The sequence below is a fragment of the Eleutherodactylus coqui genome, chromosome 12 (assembly GCF_035609145.1).
Source record: "Eleutherodactylus coqui strain aEleCoq1 chromosome 12, aEleCoq1.hap1, whole genome shotgun sequence".
Classification (NCBI taxonomy): domain Eukaryota; kingdom Metazoa; phylum Chordata; class Amphibia; order Anura; family Eleutherodactylidae; genus Eleutherodactylus; species Eleutherodactylus coqui.
This window is the reverse complement of record NC_089848.1, coordinates 129377483-129390725: the sequence shown is the minus strand read 5'-3', so window position 1 is coordinate 129390725 and position 13243 is coordinate 129377483. Positions and strand designations below refer to the sequence as shown.

The following is a 13243-nucleotide window of genomic DNA, read 5'->3' as shown; positions in this document are numbered from 1 at the left end:
GGTAAGGCGCAGGTAACGAGCCCGTTTTCCTAGTATTTGGTAAGGCGCAGGTAACGAGCCCGTTTTCCTAGTATTTGGTAAGGCGCAGGTAACGAGCCCGTTTTCCTAGCATTTGGTAAGGCGCAGGTAATGGGCCCGTTTTCCTACCATTTGGTAAGGCGCAGGTAATGAGCCCGTTTTCCTAGCATTTGATAAGACGCAGGTAACAAGCCCGTTTTCCTAGCTGCCTCCAACAGCTTTTCTTTAACATGGAAGAAGTGAATATGAGCCAAAACCTCTCTTGCTACCCGATCTGCCAGATGTTTAGGACGGGGGAGTCGTGTCTGTTATGAGATCCTACAAGGGACACCCAGCAATTTCATGAGATTTTGCAAATAGTGCACCAAGTCAGAGGTGGAGACTATTAATGGGATCCCTCGGAACTTGATATTGTTGTGGCGTAACGTGTCCTCCAGGTCCACCACTTTATTACAAAGCCTCTCAAGTTCGGATTCCAAGTTATAATGAGAGTCTTTGAGATTAATGTGAGAGAATGCAAATTCTGCCATTTTAGTCTCTACATGGATAATTATATTCGCAACCTCAGCCATGTCCAGATTAAGGGGGTGAATAAGTTGAGCGAAGTTGTATTGTAAGGAAGCTAGCAAGGCTTTCAACATCCTTTTCATAGAGGTGTTCAAAAATGTGTGTTGTCAAAAATATCCGCGATGGCAGGTGGTGTGGCTCTAGAACAGGTGTGGCCCCTCACTCCTGCATCAGCCTGTCCCTTTGGAGAGTTCATATTGTTTTTGTTTCGCTGGCCTGGCTGAGGGAGAGAAGGCCACATGGCCGGAGAGATGATGATGATGATCGGGTGGTTGTAAGAATTCTCGCCTGGCTTTTAGAGGGCTTTCCTTGGAGTTTGCGAGTGAACTTGTGAAGTTTGGCTGAAAGTGCTCATTAACCGCCGGCTCAGAGCTGGATCTTCACCTCAACGCCTTGGATTTTGCACTCTCAGGTGAGTGTTTTGCATGTTCAGATACAGGGGGGCTTCGCTCCGAGCTCCTGGCCATGCCATCTTGGTCTCGCGGCAGGGACTGAGGGAAGTGGAAATTAATCAGTTTTTCTGGCTTGGCTGTTGGTTGCTTCCCGCTTGGAGCCTCCTGGGCGGCTGGGCAGCAGGTAAGGTCCATTCAGCTATAATTTTTAGGCTTTGGAGTTGCTGCCAAGCCGTGGCCCCCAACGGAGATTTTTAACATTTTGTTGTCACTTTGTCATTCTTGGGTTTTTCAGTGTAGAATGATGTGGGAAAATAAAAAAAAATAAAAAAAATTGCACAAGGCCACAACGTAAAAAAAGTGAAGGGGTCTGAAGACTTTCCGGCCCACTTTATTGGCACCCTACAGATTAATTGCTACCCAGTGGAGGCTTCCCTTGTATCTACCGTTGTAGCAGCATCCTCCGCTGGCCTCTGCTCTCATGTTACCACTGATTGAGCGTTGGAGAGGCAGCACACCGCTAATACCGGCCGCTATCTCCACCGTGTGTTTACACAGGACACTTGAAATAGGATTTGTCTTACAATATTGCCGAGCCGGTGAGATACATAAAATACACAACAATTGTAAGGAAACCCTCCATTACCTATGAAGCTTCCTCGCACAATGTTAATATTCACTTAGTTCTCTGTTTGCTCTGTCGCACTGATTGGGCTCCTCATAAACACATAGACGCCGCGGACACCTGCATCTAATTCACCGTCCATGGAAAGGCTTATATTTATTTTCTGCAGAGCCTATTTGCTCTCGGCTCTGAAGCCGATGTCTGGATCATAATAGCATTTTTGTGTTACAGCGCCGTGCGGTTGTGTTTGCTCAGCACCAATAGAAGTAGCGGTGGAGAGGAGTCGGTTAGCGCCGGTCTCTTAATAGAAGAAGGGAAAGACTGAAGAACAAATAATCTGATCATTACGTGATCATTAGGCCAGTTAGTTGGTGAAGAGGAGCCTGACATCACAATCACTGGGTGTCACATGCATGGTCGACTTTCACTATGAGTGACCTAAGTGGTTGCACAGGCATCGGCCACCGGCTTGTATGGAGGGGGCTCCAGGCCGATGTAGGGTGGGGGTGCTCATTTCCCTTAGGTCCACCTGGTCAGATGATCTTCCTCCATGCAGCAGAGTCTTGCGGAGCTACATGGATCTTCCTCCTTTTGGCTTTGTCTCATCCACTCTTTCTGAGGCTCTGCTGTCAGCTTATCAGCGCCCTCACAATAGGATTATTAGTGATTCTACTGTATTTATGTTATGAGCTAAGTTCTGGGGCTCTATTTATGCACTGAGCTTGCCTCTGGTACTGTATTTATGTACTGAGCTTGGTTCTGTGTTGTATTTATGCTATGAGCCTGATTCTGATGCTGTATTTATATTATCAGTCTGATTCTGGTGCTGTGATTATGCTATGGGCTTGCTTCTGGTGCTGTATTTTTATGAGCCTGATTCTGGTGCTGTACTTATATTATCAGCTTGGTTCCGGTGCTTTATTTATGAAATTAGTTTTGGTGCTATATTTATTTACTGAGCTTAGTTGCATTGATGTTCTGAGTTTGGTTCTGATACTGAATTCATGTACTAAGTTTGATTGTGATTCTGTAATTATGTTATGAGCTTGGTTCTGGTACAGTATTTATTCACTGAGCTGTTCTGGGGTTGGTACGCTGCTATCATGCAGCTTTCTGCACAAGCAGAATACAGGCAGACTGCGTATCAGTGTAATATATATCTTTTCTTAGCTAGGACAGGCTGTGGGTGCACAGGGTGCCATCTGTTCTGCGCCTGGCACTGGTATGACCTGGTGTGGGGGCGCACAGGGTGCCATCTGATCTACACCCGGAACTGGTATGATCTGGTGTTGGGGCATACAGGGTGCCATCTGATCTGCACTCGGCACTGGTATGACCTAGTGTGGGGGCCCACAGGGTGCAATCTAATCTGCGCCTGGCACTGGTATGACCTGGTGTGGGGGCGTACAGGGTGCCATCTGATCTGCGCCTGGCACTGGTATGACCTGGTGTGGGAGTGCACAGGGTGCCATCTGTTCTGCACCCGGCACTGGTCATGTGTCTGAATATATTTACTACTTACACCAGCATCTGTTTACCTGATCAGGATTACCATTGTGTTTGGTAGATGGGCACTTCGCAATCTACCTAGGACTCCATAAAGCCCAGACAGGGTCCAGTTTATGGGGCCAAGCCCCATAATGATTTAGGGCCCCCCTGCTTGCAATGGTAATCTTTCTGTCTCTGGTCAGCTTCTTACCTTTGTCTTTACATTATGCAAACAGCCTGACTACATCTGCAGCTTGGTCATTCATCTAAGCTGAGTGGTGTGAAAAGTGAAAGTGTCTCTAATCAGGACACTTGAAGGCGGAGTGAAGGGCTCTTATGTCCCACCACCTCACTGCCAGCAGATGGACAGAGAGAAAGTCACCGAAAGTACAAATAAAGTCAGAGACAATGGCCAAGTGTGAGCGCGGCGGACCCTCCCCTCCTCGCTGGTTAGGCATCGCCCAGCCTAATATGTACATCCGTTTTATGGAATGTAACCGGATTATTAATGAAATGCTGGAAGCTGAAGACAAGTTTGTAAAACTTTGTATTTTCCATTCAAAAAAAATATATATATATTTAAAAACCTGGAAACGTAAAGCGTTGGCGCCCGTCCATCTGCGCTTATGGTCCGATACTAGAGGACGCTAATAAAAGCGGAACAGATTGTGATGTTTCCATTTTTCTTACGGATCTGCTGAGTAATTCCATAAGAACACAACATTTACTGACCTTTCCTCCTGTTTAGCGTCTCAATCACACGATCTCCTCGGTAGAACAGGCTTTCTTGAAATTGATGGATCCTTTAAACGTAAGGCTTAGGCCTCTTTCACATCAGCGATGCATTGTTATACTGGCCACACTGCAGACAAAAACTACAGGAAAAGGGAAAATCTGTGATCGAGTCATGGCCAAAATTTGCTTTTTTTCATCCATTTACACGAGTGGCTGCGGCGTATTAGTGAAAATATACCCTGCAGCCCGGAAATCTCTCAGTCGGCATAAATCCTTGGAATGACTTCTAATGCCTAAATAGAGGCACCTGTAAGCTTTTTGCAGCATTGGAAGCAGCTAAATTCCGTCCCCCTCCCATTTTTTGCAGCTCCCATAGAAGTCTATGGGAGCTTCCAGCGTATCTCGGCCAAAAGATAGGGCAAGACCTGTCTTTTCTGTCCGCGTATAAAATTGGCCGTTATATTCGGTCGCCAATATCCTATCTTTCCCGGTGCAACGTTTTTACAAGGCTAAAAACCGCTCCTCTAAATCAATACATTGCAGACCAAGGCTTCAGATGGTCGCGATTCTTTGTGCCTAAATTAGTTGTATAAAATTACTCGTGGGAATAAGTCCTCCATGTGCTGTATAACCGCCGGCATCATGTTGTAGAGCCGGAGGAGCCGAGCGGACGGCTATATAGTTTATGGGGCAAGTTTCAGTAGAACTTGTGTTTTATTCATTTAAGGCTCTGCCCATTCTGAGCTGAACAGTCCAATGGGCGGAGCCATCAGTGACTGACAGCTGCTTCTATATACAGTCATACACAGCTATCAATCACTGATAGGACCGCCCATTGGCTCGTGGAAGGCAGTAATGCAAAAAACTGGTGTTTTTTTAAAATAAAAATTGCTTTTATTGTGCCAAAGTAATGAAAACAATCTATAAATTAGTATTTCCGTGATCGTATTGACCCAAAGAGTAAAGTTAGCATATTTTATGGTAAGTGGCTTAACAAAATGCCCAAATTGCTGTTTTTCGTCTAGCTCTCTTGAAAAGTCACGAGTACCCCAAGCAAAACTGCAATTCCTCCCACAAAACTCAATACCGCGCGCAGCTCCGCGGCGGAAATGTACAAATGTTACGGATCGTGGAATGCAGTTTTTTAATGTTTTTATTTTAGAAAAAGAGTAACAGCTAAAAAAAACTATATATATTTGGCGACGTCCTAATCGCATCGCCCCGCAGAATAAAAGTAACATTTTCATCTATACCGTGTGGTGAACTACATAAAAGAAAACCTAAAAAAATGGCCGAATTTCAGTTTTTTACCATCCTCCTGAAATGTTTTTTTTAATAAGCTTAAACAATACATTGCGTGTTCCCTAAAGAGGTTCCATTAGAAGATACAAGTCCTTCCGTGAACAACGAGGCCTCGAACGGCCGTCGACTACAAGGAGAAATGTCGTGGCTCTTGGAACATAACGAGATTTTCACGAGCTTGAAAAACACATGGAAATGGCTCATTCTTCCCAGTGGGAGCGAATTGCATGGCGCTCCCATGAAACGCTCATGTACGTGCAGGCGGGATGCAAGGTTTATTTGTTCCGCTTCCTTAGGGAAGGATGGACAAGTCTTAAACAGAATCGCCCAAAAACAGGACCGACTGCAGTTCTTCTATCTGACTGCGCCACGGAGAGAACGATTGGAGGTGTAGATGGACCCATCTAACAGGTTTCTTCCGCATTCGATTAAATCGCCCATGTAAATACACCCTCGGGGTCTGTTCTCGCTGTGTATTCGGGCGCGTATTTTGACGTATACTCTACTGCAAAATACGCTTACCGTACGCATCCCATTGATATGTAATGGGGAACCGTATCCCTGTCTGGATGATGTGTTTTTCCCCAATGCGTATTTAAATTCCACGTCACGGAAAGAAAAAGAGTGACGCATCAGTGAGTGCGAACAACGGCCGGTCACTACTTTTTTTTTTCCATATCGGTTTTTGCCATAGAAATCAAGGAGTCTTCAAAACGGACATCAACTCCAAAAACAGCGCCTCGAAGTCACGAGCGTTTGTGGGTTTACTTAGCTGAAATTTGATGCAGATTTTTTCTGCCCCACAAATTCGCCATTTGAACATAACATGAACTAGCAGAGAACACTTGCAAGAAGTGTTATCATGGGGGCATGGGCACAGAGGCTCTGGTCCTAGACTGCCTGCACTTCCAATCATGTGCATGGAGCCTGGACAGAAGCCCGCGCAGTCCCTGCGGTGGTCACTAGGGGTCCCATTCCATGTTCTTCTATGGGACGCCGCAGTTCCTTTTATGCCGCCGTTTAGCTCTGTCTTCCATTATCGCAGACTAGCAGGACTGTCAGAGTAGGAGATGCGGATGGCGGACCTTTATCCTGCATGGCTGCTGGTAGCCGGAGCTCACAAGACAAGAGTGGGCAGCAGCTAATGCGAAAGCCAACAGAGCTGTCAAAGTAGAGACAAGTGTCTGAATGAGGAAGGTGACAGCGACTGACAGGAGAGCTGACCGCTGGGTGCGGAGAAGACGGGGTCACCACGAACGGCCTCGCAGAGGTGAAAGTTCAGCGCCGGCTGCTTAAAGAACTTATATTCAGCGCAGAATGAGAAAAAGCGCCTTTGTTCCCCTCACTGATGTGTTCTTTATACAACACCAGGAACCTTATAAAATACTACAAAAATAACAATATTTGTTGTTTTCACAAATTTCTGTGGAATGTGTTTAGTTTTCAGTAAGAATATGATGGTGAATAGATCTGTCCGAAATGTACAAAGAATTACGGAATTAGAAATTAAATTTATGTGGTATTGGAAAAAATAAATCTTTAATTACATTAAAAATGAAAATTTTTGTGGTATTAGGGGGAAAAAAAGTTTCTCCTCCCATAATGGGGGATGTTTTCCAACATGAGGGCAAAGAAAATGTGGAAAAATTGCCCACAACAGGCAATCGGCTGTAACTTCAGGTCAGACGTGACCGTTTGGGTCTGAGGGCCACACTGAGGGACTGAACCAATCCCAGGGGCTGAAGTACAACTTAAAGGGTTGTACCATAATCGACTTGAAAAGTCTAATCGGTGGCGGTCTCACCTCTGAGACCCGCGTTAGTTCCGAGGACCGGGTTCCATGTCAACATCTTGTCATCACTGTGGCCTCGCCGTACACATCTGCAATGACACAGAGAATGAATAGAGTGGCGTTCATGCATGCGAAGCGCCATCTCATTCATCTCAATGGGGCTGATGGAAGTAGCTGAGTACAAACACTCAGCTGTCTGCAGCAGTCCAATCAAAAATGAATGGAGTGGCACCGCGCATGTGCAACCGCCGCTTCATTCACTCTCCTCCTCGCTGCTGAGGGGTGCAGTAAGACCGCAGTGAGGGGGACATGGAACCTCCATTCTCAGGATCGGTGGGGATCACAGCGATGACCTTAAGAGTCTGTTCAGTTGGGGTCTCAATTGTGGTACTACCCGTTTAAAGGGACCATCTGAGACCCACATGTGGAATTAATTGAACTATTAAAGTGACCACTAACATTTTTGTAATATACCTGCCATTTAAAAGATGCCCCTTTCCTCCGATCCAATGGATGGTCACGTCTCAGCTGTCAAAAATCTCGAATTTCCGTTGACATCGCATGCGCAACCCAGCAGCCGTTGGGACTTTGTGTGTGCATGACAACTGCATTATTGGCAGCAAACTACGCAGGTGCCCGGGAAGGACGGCTACGCATGTGCCAGTGACACGGCTGCTGCCGTAGGTATTCACACCGAGCTGTGAAGGCGCCTGGGTTGTGTGTTTGTGACGCTGGGATTTTTTGACAGCTCAGACGCATGACCATCCAGCGGATCCGCAGAACGAGGCGGTTTTTGAGGGTGAGTATGTAGCAGAGATGTTAATGGTCTTTTTATTAGTTCAATTAATTCCACATAGGGGTCTCCGTTAGCTATTTTAAAGGGGTATTACAATCTGGGACATTTATGGCATATTGAAAGTATTTGCCATACATGCCTGACAGATGGTGGTTGCACTTCCAGGACTTCAGCGGAATGAGGGTCCTCTTCTCCCTTGTTGAAGAGGAAGATGCACGTGGCTCTCCCGTTGTAGTTTGTACAAGTTGCGAAAACACCCGAGTGCTTCACTACCCTCATAAACTACAATGAAGAGATGCAAGTCCACCTCATCTACTAATTTTTTGCAAAGCCACACCGGCATCATAAGACTCCCATTCTAACATATGGCTGTCCCAGATGTGGCCCCATGGTGCCCAGTTAGTAGTTGGCCATCCTTGCTCCTGCACTATGGGCCACTCCTCTATACTCTGACATGGAAAGCACATGTAAGCAGACGCAGACAAGCATGAGTGTGGCTACACGCTTGGGGGCCACACAGGATGGCATCGTGGGCTACATATGGCTCCCGGGATGCAGAATCTGCACCGCTGATCTAGGGAGCATTGTTTTTTCCATTGACGAAAAACCAACAATATTTTGAATCCTCCTTTATTGTATCACATGTATCCATGAGCAGATAGGAGGTGCATAAATGTTAGTGCACCTGATGAGCAGTTCACCACCTGGCGATATTCTAGGTCAGACGTGACAATGATATCCGACACTTTCTAAGTACATGAGCAGATTTTGTATTTTTGTTGCAGCAAGCACAACTTCGAAAGCTGAATGAAGAAGAAGCGCTGCGTGAGATCCAAAGACAGAAACATGAACTGATGCTTGAAGAAGAACGATTGGAGAAAATGAGGGAGAAACTGAAGACACCCAAGCCTGATGTAAATGTGCGTATAGATTGATTAGTTCTCATTAATTACCAACCTGCAGATGTTATAGGTATTATTGTATCTTGACACCACCGGAGGCTAGGGGTTTGACAGCAGGAATGCCCCTCTCACACCCCTAGTTCATGTTAGGGTCAATAGCTGTAGGTCTTGGAAGGTGCTAAATGGCTTTAACCCCCGACGCTGTGGGCTCCCTGATGTGGCCTCCCAGCTGTCCTCCCCCTTGTCACCACTAGAACTTCCTGGTGGCGTCAAGATACAATAATACCTAATAATAACATCACCGGGAAACCTCATGGCTAATGCTCATCAGACGCTGCTTGGTCCATCTAGCTGATGCACTTGCTCCGTGACTTCCCCTCTTGTAGCTTTTGAAAGCAGTCAGTTGTCTTCCTCATACAATGTACAGTTTTACTTTTTCAGTTTTGGCTCCTAAAATCTAATCAACATATTTTAATGATATGACAAACAGCAAATCCCCTATGTGCTGGGGCCGGTCTGAGATGAGGAAGGACATGACTTGGACATTATGGATGACTCAACATCCTTGGCAGCCAGTTTGTCTTGGCTTACTCCGGTCTGATTTGGTGCTGAATTGAGTGATGAGAAGGGTTGGAAGAGCCTGACTGGGACTGAAGAGGAAGGGGGGTATATGTTGCCTGCAGTTGTTCTTCTATGCCGTCTGTCCAATCTGACAGCTTTTGGTCCCGTTTTCAGACGTCCAAGATGGCTGACGCAATCTTCAGACTACCTTGGTAATTGCATTGGTAATGTTAGATATATGTTTCCCGGGCCATTACACCACAAGTGGTCCTAGTAATATGGCAGCTCACGCTACAGTTGACTAAGGCATGGTATCGGAGGGTGTGAATGGGGGCGTAGTCAGAGAGATTCTGGTTAAGGCAAATGGCGTAACTTGGGACAAGCCAGAGGTTGGGGCACATAGAATAGGTTCAGCACAGTACAAACAAGCCAGGAGAAGGCAGAGAGGCCAGGAATGGGGAAGGCCGTACAAGCAAGCACCTTCAGCTGGACCAGGACAATCAGAAGCTTTGGTATCTTCCATGAGGGGAAAGTGCCTGATATAACCAGAGGTGCTGCTTGATTGGCAGGAAACTATATAGGAAGGTGTGTGCTGGTCCTTTAAGAGTGTATGTGCCTGCGCCCTTTGGGCAGCAGAGAGGGCCAAGCAGGAGGCCAGAGCCAGCGGGGGAGATGGAGAGAATGTGTGCCAAGGCTACCCGTGGGGGTGGGACGATGAAATAAGATGGCACCTGTAGCCACAATTCATACCAGTGCTCTTCAATCAAGGGGTCTAACGGTACCCATACACCTTGATTAGCTGTTAGCAGAACACTTGTTTGTCCGACAGCCATTTCCCCGACTCCACCATAAACAGTCACTCTTTTCAGCCGAGCATCCCTGTGTTTTATACGGGGATAGTACAGAAAGTCTCGGTCAGACCGCTCTACCAGCGGATCATCTTAGGGGGACCAAAGGATCAGATGTTGAAATTCAGCGTGCCCAATCCTTCTTCCCGCTACATCATACAGTCGTCCAGTGAAGTCAGCGGGCTCGGACAGTTGCAGTCTGCTGTGTTTGGGGGCCTCCAGGACAGAAGAGTAATTCACAAGTCAGTGAGAACTCTGCCTTCCTATGACGCCCGGACGCTGTTCCCTTGCAGTCTGCCTCTCCTTGTATATCATGCACACTCTCTAATGTATCAATAGATTCTGAATGCGGACAGCGAGCGGCTGCAGGCGCAGATTAAGAAGCTCCTAAGTGTGAAAGAAGAGGATGCAAAGACCATAGAAAGGTAGAGTAATTGTGCTGCACCCACAGTATACATGACTGAGGGGATAGCTACTGTACGCACAAGTATACTGAAACCTGTTGCCATCTACAAGGACATACCGGTATACTGCAGATTATATTTGCTTGATGGCCAAATTTGGGTGCCTACCAGGCGTGTAGATATAATGGATGCAGTTGCACCCGGGCCTTGGCGTCTTAGGAGGGTTATAAGGTCTCTCTTTCCCAATGAGGAGGCCATTACTATACATGAAGCATTGTAGTTGGGGGCCCTGTTACAGATCTTGCATTGGGGCCCCACAGCTACATGTTACGCCTCTGGTGCCTACCACCTGTGAAAACATTACACGCCCCTGTGTGTGTGTCCGGCCTCACTCACATGGACGTATGTCCATAAAATGCGCAGAGTTTGTACTGCGTGTATATATGCTGACTTGGTGCGTATGCATTTATTTCACATGCGCAAAAAAAATTTGCAAGAAGGCCCAATTGATGTCACAATTTTTTTCACCACTGTATCCTGCCAGCATGCATAAAGACGCAGTAAATGTGTACGCAATCGCTTACTTGCTCATCTTTACGAAATCCAGTAGACTTTAATGGGTGATATTAGTCCGTGATACAGAACATGAATGTCTGAATACCCAATGCAAACCAATGGGGTTTATGCTTTCTGTATTACGTACGTAAAGAATACTTGTGTAATACGGACAGCAAATACAGCCGAGTGAATGAGGCCCTCTGGGTTGACACAAAACTTATTTCACCACAGTTCAATTGCAGACCTCTATAGTAATTTTTGAACTGCTCCCCCCCCCCCCCCCCCCCATCGGGTGAAATGCTGAAAATGAGATGAAACTCAACATACAGAGAATTAAAGAGATTTCTATTTGCTATTGGAGATCTATCCTCAGGATTAGTCATAAATAGTTGATCTGTGGGGGTCCATAGCTCAGGATCCCTGTCGATCATCTGTTCCTTCAGCCTGCTGTCACTCTGGGGGTTAAGCTCAGTGTTCTGCCAGTAGTTCCCTGTCCTGACTTCCTTGCCCTTACTTCTCATGCTGCATTACACTGTCTCTGGTGCAATCAACTGGGAGGCAGTATCTGAATGCCCACTTTCTCAGGACGATCAGGCATTTGGAGACATTTTGGCCAAATGATTAGTAAACACTGCAGGCTCAGCAAACATTTATAGCTTAGCCACGTGATTCAGTAGTTTCCCTAATTCGCCGATTTAAAGCAGCTGCCAGATACTGTAGGTGCATTTCGCAGTGACAACGTTTCCACTCTGCTCTCTCCGATAATCCCTTGTAGAAGGAGCCGAGCATGCGGCGTATTTTCACTGTCATATTTGGAGATTATTTGCTATGGCAGCAGAATTGTCTATAATTAAAGGGATGATCGGAGGTCTTCAAATATTCTTGTGACTTTTTATTACTTTTAAGGTTGCAGAAGGAACTTGAGAGACTCAATAAGACGTGGGAAAAGAAGTTTGACATCCTAAAGCAAAGGTAACAAGCCGCATCATGACTATTCTGTCTGACTGCAGCATCATTATATGTATACACATGCTGCTCCAAAAATGTAGGGAATACCTAAAGGGGTATTCTCATGTCAGACACTGGATATGCCCCACCATCTATAGAAGTGAATGTGAGGTACGTAAACGGCGCTCAGCGAGCTGCACTTCTTCCACATCTCACAAGTTACAGTAACATTTACTAGCGTAACACAAAGTACTCAACTGTTTCCGTAAACCAGGGCCCCTCCCACAGCCTAGATGTGACGTCTGCGGGATAGGATGGGGCGAACGGAGTCAGCAGCGCATCTAAGACAAGAGGAGGTCCAGCTCATCCAATGGGATAAATACAGAAAAACACAAAACTTTCAGGCTGCTATCACACATGCGTGAGAAAACGGCACTCGAAATCCCGACATTTTACAGCCATTTTGAGCGGCGTTTTTGAATGCATTGTACAGCCTTTGACAGCGCTTTTTAACGCACCCCATCATTGTGGCAGTTCTGCGAAGCCCTATTGACATCAATGGCCGCGTTGTACTGCGGTTAGTGCAGCATTCGGGGCACCGCGATAATTGCTGTAAAAAGCGGTGAGTGTGAGAGCGGCCTCATTTAAGATTCTTCTAAAAAAAATACCAGGGTCATGTAGGCCAAAAGTGACCACAACACACGACAAAATACTCTAAACCAACTGATGTGTTTACAAGGCCATCCAGCGCCCTTAGTCATAGCAAATAAAATAAAGCAACACCGTGTATTTAAAACGGTCATCATATGGCGCCAAATAAAGTCACATGATCCTGAGACCAGAACTGCAAGTGCAGAGTTCTAATTATCCAACTAATTTGCAAACTTAAACAAAACGAAGCGCCTGCAGGTCTTCAGCAGTGACTCCCACCAGTGTAATACAAGGTACACATATCAGGGCTGTATCACATTTTGGGTAGGGGCTACAGCGGACCAAATTTCCTTCCACAGAGAATGACGGATTTTGAGGCATCCATCGAGCTAAGTTTTCAAGCTAGCCTTGGAACCAGAAAAGTTCACGATGTACCATTAAACTTGGCATAAAAAATAGTGCAGGAGCTCAAAGTTTTATCTTTTATGATCTCGTAGTTTCAAATTTATGAATGACTTAAAAAATGGCATTTTATTCATTGTTGTGTGGCAATGGCAGACACCCCCCTACACAGGGGGTCTAACTCAGGAGCCATTAGCTGTAGAAAACTAAAACTTTGGAAATATTTTTTTATACCATGGGCGCGTAATTAAAAA

At 46.0% G+C, this 13243-nt stretch overlaps 1 protein-coding gene across 1 annotated transcript in view; it reads left to right on the top strand.

The window, feature by feature from the left end:
• C12H10orf67 (chromosome 12 C10orf67 homolog) overlaps positions 1-13243 on the top strand; it is a 134128-nt gene that overhangs the window by 80088 nt on the left and 40797 nt on the right. The window contains exons 10-12 of the mRNA XM_066585702.1: positions 8501-8635; positions 10366-10451; positions 11895-11960. Coding sequence (XP_066441799.1) covers positions 8501-8635; positions 10366-10451; positions 11895-11960 — 287 coding nt within the window. The remainder of the gene's footprint in view (positions 1-8500; positions 8636-10365; positions 10452-11894; positions 11961-13243) is intronic.